The sequence below is a fragment of the Micromesistius poutassou genome, assembly GCF_964030765.1.
Source record: "Micromesistius poutassou genome assembly, chromosome: 15".
NCBI classification, from domain to species: domain Eukaryota; kingdom Metazoa; phylum Chordata; class Actinopteri; order Gadiformes; family Gadidae; genus Micromesistius; species Micromesistius poutassou.
This window is the reverse complement of record NC_140285.1, coordinates 2242791-2251870: the sequence shown is the minus strand read 5'-3', so window position 1 is coordinate 2251870 and position 9080 is coordinate 2242791. Positions and strand designations below refer to the sequence as shown.

At 47.3% G+C, this 9080-nt stretch overlaps 2 protein-coding genes across 3 annotated transcripts in view; one reads left to right on the top strand and one right to left on the bottom strand.

Moving 5' to 3' along the window:
* Window positions 1-2105: 2105 nt before the first annotated feature.
* On the bottom strand, window positions 2106-6542 carry LOC311359449 (uncharacterized protein). 2 transcript variants are annotated; one of them, XM_084479469.1, is made up of 5 exons: window positions 6449-6542; window positions 6092-6219; window positions 5772-5921; window positions 4462-4656; window positions 2106-3382 (listed from the first exon to the last, which is right to left on the bottom strand). In XM_084479469.1, the coding sequence occupies exons 2-5, from the start codon at window positions 6204-6206 to the stop codon at window positions 3105-3107; spliced, it is 738 nt and encodes a 245-aa protein (XP_084335595.1). In that variant the 5' UTR covers window positions 6207-6219; window positions 6449-6542; the 3' UTR covers window positions 2106-3104. The 2 variants fall into 2 exon arrangements, with proteins under 2 accessions (XP_084335595.1, XP_084335596.1); XM_084479470.1 differs by lacking the exon at window positions 5772-5921.
* A 1090-nt stretch (window positions 6543-7632) lies between these two features.
* Window positions 7633-9080, top strand: part of cxxc1a (CXXC finger protein 1a) — a gene marked incomplete at both ends in the record, with an annotated part of 7313 nt that continues 5865 nt past the window's right edge. Inside the window, 3 exons of the mRNA XM_084479756.1 lie at window positions 7633-7697; window positions 8333-8433; window positions 8985-9080. The exon at window positions 8985-9080 is cut by the window's right edge and continues 5 nt beyond it. Coding sequence (XP_084335882.1) covers window positions 7633-7697; window positions 8333-8433; window positions 8985-9080 — 262 coding nt within the window. The remainder of the gene's footprint in view (window positions 7698-8332; window positions 8434-8984) is intronic.

The following is a 9080-nucleotide window of genomic DNA, read 5'->3' as shown; positions in this document are numbered from 1 at the left end:
TCTAGATCAGTTCGAGGAGGTCCGAAAGTCTAGAGTTGGTCTAGAGGAGGTCTGAAAGTCTAGAGTTGGTCTAGAGGAGGTCTGAAAGTCTAGAGTTGGTCTAGAGGAGGTCCGAAAGTCTAGAGTTGGTCTAGAGGAGGTCTGAAAGGCTAGAGGAGGTCTAGAGTTGGTCTAGAGTTGGTCTAGAGGTCTAGGTCTGGAGGAGGTTCTAGATGTCTAATGTGGTTCTAATTTGGAGGTTCTTATCTTGGTATTTATAATTCTGAAACTTCTCCCTCAAACATTGCTGCCATGGCATTTGCATACAGACAATATTCATACACGAACCAAAATACCAACACGTCTATATTCTATCATCATGAGAACCTTGGTCTGGATACCTACTGGATACCATCAAGTATCAGGTCCTAACCAGTCTCAACTAGTTATGTTGGTACATAACCACTCAAAGTAGTTATTACCATGGGTAATTAGTCTAAACTAATTATATCCTTACATAACTCATCTAAACTAGTTATAACCATATATAACCAGTCTAAACTAGTTATAACTGTACATAACTAGTCTTAACTAGTTATATCTGTATATGACTAGTCTAGACTAGTTTTAACCCTACATTGTCTTATCTAACATGTTGGTTCTCCTTACCTCTCTACTGTGTCATTTTAATTTATAAAACCAACAGATTTAGCACCATCAGTAGCTGTTAGGCCCAAAGGGTTTCTATAGCACAAGTTAGCTGGTGGGGCTACTAGCTATAGTACATGTAGCTGTTAGCTGGTGGGGCTACTAGCTATAGTACATGTAGCTGTTAGCTGGTGGGGCTACTAGCTATAGTACATGTAGCTGTTAGCTGGTGGGGCTCCTAGCTATAGTACATGTAGCTGTTAGCTGGTGGGGCTACTAGCTACAGTACATGTAGCTGTTAGCTGGTGGGGCTACTAGCTACAGTACATGTAGCTGTTAGCTGGTGGGGCTACTAGCTATAGTACATGTAGCTGTTAGCTGGTGGGGCTCCTAGCTATAGTACATGTAGCTGTTAGCTGGTGGGGCTCCTAGCTATAGTTTGCCATCTTTGGCCGTTTCAGTTGGTTTAAACAAGATACATTCTGTTGTAAAGATGTGTTGTAAATTATTGATGAATTAATGATGAATTAAGAATTATTAAATTACATGGAGATGTTGACTGTCCCAGATCATTGTGGTGAATATTTTGAATTTGTGTCATTTAGACACAAATTAAATTGTGAAGCTGTTTTTGTAGTCCATAGACAAGAAGATTTTACTATGGAGAGAATATTTATACCACAGTACAGTATTAAGGGGTAGAGTTGATCACCTATACCTGGACCAATCACACGGTACCTTGGCTGTGAGGTCTCCATAATACGGGAACCCCTTTCCTGTCCTGTCTTTCTATTGGACCTGCAGGTTACCGCGGTATACCGCTCTAGGTTACCACGGTAACCTGCACAATGTTATCACAGTAAATGGCCCTAGGCTACCACGGTAACTTACCCTATGTTATAACAATAACTTGTCCTCGGTTACTACGGTAACCCTTCTTAGGTTACCACAGTAACTCGCCCTAGGTAACCCTCGGTAACCAACTCTAGGTTACCAGGGTAACTTTCCCTAGGTTACCATGGTAACCCACCCTTATTACCACAGTTACCCGTTGTGGGCTACCAGGGTAGCTCGCCCTAGGTTACCATGGAAACTGGTGTTAGGTTACCAGGGTTACCTGTAGGTTCCCGCCCAGCGGCTGCACACTGTGGAGCTGTGTCTTTAAGCTGTTGATGGTTATTGATTGTGTATACAGCTGTAGTCATTGATGGTTATTGATTGAATTCACAGCGGTAGTTCTGATAGTTATTGAATGAATATACTGCTGCACTTATGGATGGTTATTAACAGAGTATATTGCTGAGTGGCAGGCCACAACATGACATTGTATCCATGTTTTTATTTCCATCAAAACATTCTGTGAAAAAGTGTTTATGAGGTTGAAAATAAAATAAAATGAAAAAAAAACCTTTAACCTGTTTATGTTTTCATTGTGCGTTGGGTAATGGCACAGTGGCTAGCACTAAGCTTGACTTAGCTTAGCACTATCTTAGCACTGCTACCCCACATACTGAGATCCTGGTTTCCTCCCTCATCCATGTTGGATCAGTTATCCTGCCTGTGCCCTTGACCAAGGCACTCTGAGGTGACCAAGGTGTCTGCTTGTGCTGCTAGAGACGGTTAAATGCAGAGATCACATTCCTTCCTCCCTGGTCTACTCCACGATGACTGAGAGAGGGCCGTGAGTTGTAGCGTCTCCGATGTCCTACGAGCCGGTACGCCAGTTTAAGGAGTTTAAGAATAAGAACATGAGAAGAACAACCAAACAAGGACAAGGAGCAGTGGAGGTCCTTCTATCGGAGGTTCCGCTATCCAAAGTCCTTCTGTCGGAAGTCCCTCTATCCGAAGTCTCTCGAAAATATCTTTATTGGAAGTCCTTCTATTGGAATTCCCTTCTATCGGAAGTATCTCTATCGGAAGTCCTTCTATCGGAAGTGCCTCTCTCATGCTTCTCAAGTTTAAAGCTAGGGTAGCAGTTTCATTTTAAAGCTAGGATACGCAATTCATTTTAGAAGCATTTTTTGTCATATTAATTGACTTCTCTTTCCGTCCTGACAGCATCGTTCAATTAAACTCTCTGAAAAAGAAATGCGCTCACTCTGCCAGTCGCTCATTGCCCTGAAGGAAGTCCTCCTCCTGGCTAGCAGACCTGCTGCTGAAGCTAGCCAGCTAGTCACATGTTTGGGGGGAGTGGCTTAGGAGGAAGGCCAGAGGTGGGTTTTTTGTCCACACATAGGGATGCCCCCTGATTGGCTGGCTCTTTATTTAGAGGGGCTACCTGATTGGTTTGTTCTTTAGTCCTAAAGGAGAAGATCTTCTTCCATGATGTCGTGGTGAGGAGGTCATGATGAGGTCATGGTGACGTCATGGTGATGAGGTCATGATGATGTCATGGTGAGGTCATGGTGATGAGGTCATGATGATGTCATGGTGAGGTCGTGCTGATGGCATGGTGTCGTGGGTGACGAGATCAGGGTCTAGGAAGGGAAGAAGAAGGAGCAACACTCGAGGCTGAAGTCCAGGAGGTCGGTGGAGGAGCAGCAGTCCTCCACTATCCCACAATCCGCCAGGGCCTGACACGCCTCCTCCCCGCAGGCCACGCCCTCCGCCTCCCCGCTGCAGCAGCAGCAGCAGCAAATGGCGTCACAGCAGCAGATAGCCCCGCCCCCTGGGCAGGTTAGACACGCCTCCAGGGTGGAGCACATGGAGATGAGCTCACAGTAGAGACAGGACAGAACACAGCGGAGACAGAGGTCTGGGAGAGAGACATAGAGACAGGGTCAGAGAGAGAGAGAGAGAGGTCTGGGAGAGAGACATAGAGACAGGGTCAGAGAGAGAGAGAGAGGTCTGGGAGAGAGACATAGGGACAGGGTCAGAGAGAGAGAGAGAGAGGTCTGGGAGAGAGACATAGAGACAGGGTCAGAGAGAGAGAGAGAGAGAGGTCTGGGAGAGAGACATAGAGACAGGGTCAGAGAGAGAGAGAGAGGTCTGGGAGAGAGACATAGGGACAGGGTCAGAGAGAGAGAGAGAGAGGTCTGGGAGAGAGACATAGAGACAGGGTCAGAGAGAGAGAGAGAGAGGTCTGGGAGAGAGACATAGAGACAGGGTCAGAGAGAGAGAGGTCTGGGAGAGAGACATAGAGACAGGGTTAGAGAGAGAGAGGTCTGGGAGAGAGACATAGAGACAGGGTCAGAGAGAGAGAGAGAGAGGTCTGGGAGAGAGACATAGAGACAGGGTCAGAGAGAGAGAGAGGTCTGGGAGAGAGACATAGAGACAGGGTTAGAGAGAGAGAGACTAAGAGAGAGAGGGAGAGAGGGAGAGGGAGAGACTAAGGCCCAGTCCCATTTCTCTCCCCTTAACAAGAACACTTGCTTTGAGTGCCCTTAGCTGCAAGTCAACCGAGCTAGCTAACGTTCAAGGGTTGATTTTAAGGGAAAAACAGCACTCCCCTTTGCTCCCTTAAGTATTGGGACACCCTACCCCTTCACAGGAACACGCAAAATCTAGGGTTAGGGCTCAAATCTAGAGGAAGGGGGAGTATTGGGACAGGGCCTAAGAGAGGGGGAGGGGAGGAGAGACTAGAGAGAGGGAGAGAGAGGGGGAGACACTAAGGGAGGCTGGTGTCTCTAGATAAGGCTCTCTGGAGGCAGTGAGTCTGATAACGTCCGTCTGTCCGCGTGACTTCAGCTGCACTGTAGGAATGTGTGTGTGTTTGTGTGTGTGTGTGTGTGTGTGTGTGTGTGTGATTATTTGAGTGTGTGTGTGTGTGTGTGTGTGTGTGTGTGTGTGTGATTATTTGAGTGTGTGTTAGTGTGTGTGTGTTTGTGTTCTCACCATCGCCAGACGCCTCCTTGATGTGGGCGGGGTCAGCCCTGAAGGGGGCGGGATAAGTCTCAGAGGGGGCGGGGCTTGGAGAGAACAGATTGTTTCCGGGGCTGGGAGGATGATGATGGTGAGGATGATGAGGAGGGAAAGTGTGCGTGTCTGAAGAAGAGGAGGATGAAGGGAGAGAGACATAGAGAGAGAGGTCTGGGAGAGAGACATAGAGACAGGGTTAGAGAGAGAGAGGTCTGGGAGAGAGACATAGAGACAGGGTTAGAGAGAGGTCTGGGAGAGAGACAGAGACAGGGTTAGAGAGAGGTCTGGGAGAGAGACATAGAGACAGGGTTAGAGAGAGAGGTCTGGGAGAGAGACATAGAGACAGGGTTAGAGAGAGAGGTCTGGGAGAGAGACATAGAGACAGGGTTAGAGAGAGGTCTGGGAGAGAGACATAGAGACAGGGTTAGAGAGAGGTCTGGGAGAGAGACATAGAGACAGGGTTAGAGAGAGGTCTGGGAGAGAGACATAGAGACAGGGTTAGAGAGAGAGGTCTGGGAGAGAGACATAGAGACAGGGTTAGAGAGAGAGAGGTCTGGGAGAGAGACATAGAGACAGGCCAGAGAGAGAGGTCGGAGAGAGACATAGAGACAGGGTTAGAGAGAGAGAGGTCTGGGAGAGAGACATAGAGACAGGCCAGAGAGAGAGAGGTCTGGGAGAGAGACTAAGAGAGAGGGAGAGAGACTAAGGCCCAGTCCCATTTCTCTCCCCTTAACAAGAACACTTGCTTTGAGTGCCCTTAGCTGCAAGTCAACCGAGCTGGCTAGCGTTCAAGGGTTGATTTTAAGGGAAAAACAGCACTCCCCTTTGCTCCCTTAAGTATTGGGACACCCTACCCCTTCACAGGAACACGCAAAATCTAGGGTTAGGGCTCAAATCTAGGGGAAGGGGGAGTATTGGGACAGGGCCTAAGAGAGGGGGAGGGGAGGAGAGACTAGAGAGAGGGAGAGAGAGGGGGAGACACTAAGGGAGGCTGGTGTCTCTAGATAAGGCTCTCTGGAGGCAGTGAGTCTGATAACGTCCGTCTGTCCGCGTGACTTCAGCTGCACTGTAGGAATGTGTTGCTGAAGTCAATAACATATATATACATATATATATACACGTATGTATACATGTATATATATACTAGTATTAATACTAATAGTACTTTAGATCTATAAAGTACTAATGTGGGATTACTGTGTGTGTGTGATTATTTGAGTGTGTGTGTATTTGTGTGTGTGTGTGATTATTTGAGTGCGTGTTAGTGTGTGTGTTTGTGTTCTCACCATCGCCAGACGCCTCCTTGATGTGGGCGGGGTCAGCCCTGAAGGGGGCGGGATAAGTCTCAGAGGGGGCGGGGCTTGGAGAGAACAGATTGTTTCCGGGGCTGGGAGGATGATGATGGTGAGGATGATGAGGAGGGAAAGTGTGCGTGTCTGAAGAAGAGGAGGATGAAGGGAGAGAGAGAGAGGTGTGCATGGTGCATGGCAGGTGTGTGTCTGTGTGTGTGTGTGTGTGTGTGTGTGTGTGTGTGTGTGTGTGTGTGTGTGTGTGTGTGTGTGTGTGTGTGTGTGTGTGTGTGTGTGTGTGTGTGTGTGAATCTTACCCTCCATATCACCAGTGGCAGTTGGTTGGTTGCAGATGCATTCAGATTGGTTCAGCCTAACTTTAGCCTCACCCATGGTGATGTCGCAGTCTTCTGACAGAGAGTCATCCTCCATCCTGTCAATCAATCTGACAGACAGACAGGATAACCTATAACTGATATTCTTAAATATAACTTAAGGAACACTTAAAATGTAGCCTGCATAATAGAACTTCAATACTTAATACTTATATAACATAACAAAAACAGTTAATACATAAAAAGACCAAACTAGAACATTTAATAAACACTTAATACTTATGAAGACAGAACTAGAACACTGAATACGTATAAAGATAGAAGTGAAAACTGAAATACCTTCCATTCCTTTCTGTCCACTTGTGAACAGTGAAGTTCACAGTTCCGTTGCTCGGACTTCAACTGATAATACCCTCACTAATACTACTAACAACTACTAACTAACACTACTTATGAAAACACTACGAATAAGAATTTCTATCACTATATTATTTGGTATTCTAAAGAAACACCGAGAGGCAGCAGAGCAGCCGTCAGGGGAGGCGCGGTGATACTTCAACTTCTCTCTGGAGATCAGATCTCTGCGGCCGCGGGTTTTCCGAGCGACCTGGCCGAGCGGCCCCGGGTCCGGCCGAGCGGCCCCGCGGCGCCCACTGCTGGCGAAGAACCGCCACTACTCAAAGCTTTAAAATTCGACAACTCAATGTATAATATTCAATAACATATAGAAAGATGTGCAGATAAGCTTGAATTGTGCAGCACACACACACACACACACACACACACACACACACACACACACACACACACACACACATATATATATATATAGAGAGAGAGGGAGAGAAGGAGAGAGAGAGAGAGAGAGAGAGAGAGAGAGAGAGAGAGAGAGAGAGAGAGATGAGAGAGAGAGAGAGAGGGGGGGGGGGGGGGGGGGGGAATGGATGGATGGATGGATGGATGGATAGTAATTAAGATAGCTAGATCCCTTAATTGTCCAGTACCGGTGACTGTGTGTAGTTGGCTGACCGTCCACCAGGTGGCGGTGTGTCTCAGCGCTGCGGTCCTCCTCGGCTCCATGTTGTTGACAGAGGAAGAGGAGCGGAGACAAAGCGGGCTTTGCGCTGTTTGAGATGCTGATACCGGGCGGTGGGCGGTGGTCGTGCAGGTTTTAGCGGTCTAGATATCGGCGGTACCGAGGCGGACAGAGACCCGTTATCCGCCATCATCTGGACGCTTTGGGACGAGACGTGTCCGCGGCGACGCGCATGGTGAGTGGAGGATGAGCGCGCACTGCGGGAGCGAGCCTGGGGATGCAGCGACCAAATAAACACGCGCACAAACAAGCAGTGAATAAACACCAAAGTATCGATTCATCATCCGTCCGTCTGTCTGTAAATAGATCGTTTTCCTCTTCAGCATCTGTCTTTCTGTGTGCCTGTCTCTCTGTCTGCCTGTCTCTCTTTGCACCTGTCCGTCAGGAGTGTGGTCCTCAGGGTGAAGATGAGGAGGGGGTCGTTGCCATGGGGATCCCTAGCGCTCCTGTCTACTGCATCTGCAGGAGACCCGACATCAACTGTTTTATGATGTAAGCCAAGCATCTGTATCTCCTTTAAAACATCTGTATCCCCCCCTTAAAACATCTGTATCTCCCCTTAAAGCATCTGTATCTCCCCTTAAAGCATCTGTATCTCCCCCTTAAAACATCTGTATCTCACCTTAAAACATCTGTATCTCCCCTTAAAACATCTGTATCTCCCTTTAAAGCATCTGTATCACACCTTTGATATTTTTGTATCCTTATCTTTAAAACATGTGTTTCTTCACCTTTTAAACAACTTTATCTCAACCTTTAAAACATCTGTATCATCTTTCACACATCTGTGTATGTTTTACCTTTCAAACATCTGTATCATATTTAAAACATCTGTTTACCTTTCCAATATCAGTATCATCACATTTCAGAACATTTTTAAGACCTTCACAACGGTGAAATGGTGATCACTAGGGTCCGTTAAAACATCTGCATCTCCGTTAAACATCTGTATCCTCACCTGGAAAACACCTTCATCACCACTTTAAACACCCTGTCTGTCTGCATCTCTCCTGTCTTTCTGACCTTCTCTCATGTCTGTCCCCAGCGGCTGTGAGCGCTGTAATGAATGGTTCTCTCATGCCTGTCTGTCTGTCTGCCTGTCTGTCTGTCTGCCTGTCTGTCCCCAGCGGCTGTGAGCGCTGTAATGAATGGTTCCACGGAGGATGTGTCGGCGTCTCCGAGAAAACCGCCAAGAGCATCACAGAGTGGTTCTGCCAGAGCTGCAGAGGTAGGACTGACTAGTAGTGACTACTATAACCAGTAGTCACTACTATAACTAGTAGTGACTACTATAACTAGTAGTGACTACTGTAACCACTGTTACAGTGTTATCAGTAGTCCACTGATCCTTTTGAGTAAACACGGTAATCCAACGGGCAAACAGCTTCCAGTGCTGCGATGGAGAAGAAAGAGAAGGACTGTCATTATGTCAGTGTACACCTCCTGATGTTAGCAGACTGGACCTCCACGGGCCTACAGATAGCTCTGTGAGGACCGTCTCTCTGAGACACGCAGGACTGGAAAATAAGCTTGGAGCTGATAATTGATAATAATAATATTGTCCCAGCTATGTCTGTTGTTAGCATTAATAACGTTGTAGCCATTGCTTGCTCTTTTATTAGCATTGCTAATGATAACCCAGCCCAGCTGTGTTATTAGCATTTTTAATGATGGCCCAAGATAGCTCTGTAATTAGCATGCTAATGACAGCCGAGGCAAGCGCCATAATAAGCATGCTAATGATAGCCCAGGCTAGCCCCGGTGCTGTCTGTGATGCAGGCAGCGACGGTCGCCTGGAGATCAAGTTCCGGCCCAAGAAGCTGCGGGAGGATCCGGAACATGGCTCCTCCTCCAGGGTGGACAGGAGGCGGGGCT

Excerpts from the sequence above, each read along its gene's own strand:
- LOC311359449 (XM_084479469.1), bottom strand. The coding sequence starts at position 6,206 with ATGGAGGATGACTCTCTGTCAGAAGACTGCGACATCACCATGGGTGAG. Across the intron at positions 4,657-5,771 it reads CAAGGAGGCGTCTGGCGATG|ACCTCTCTCTCTATGTCTCT; the intron begins GTGAGAACACAA and ends TCTCTCTCCCAG. Across the intron at positions 3,383-4,461 it reads CAAGGAGGCGTCTGGCGATG|ACCTCTGTCTCCGCTGTGTT; the intron begins GTGAGAACACAA and ends TCTCTCTCCCAG.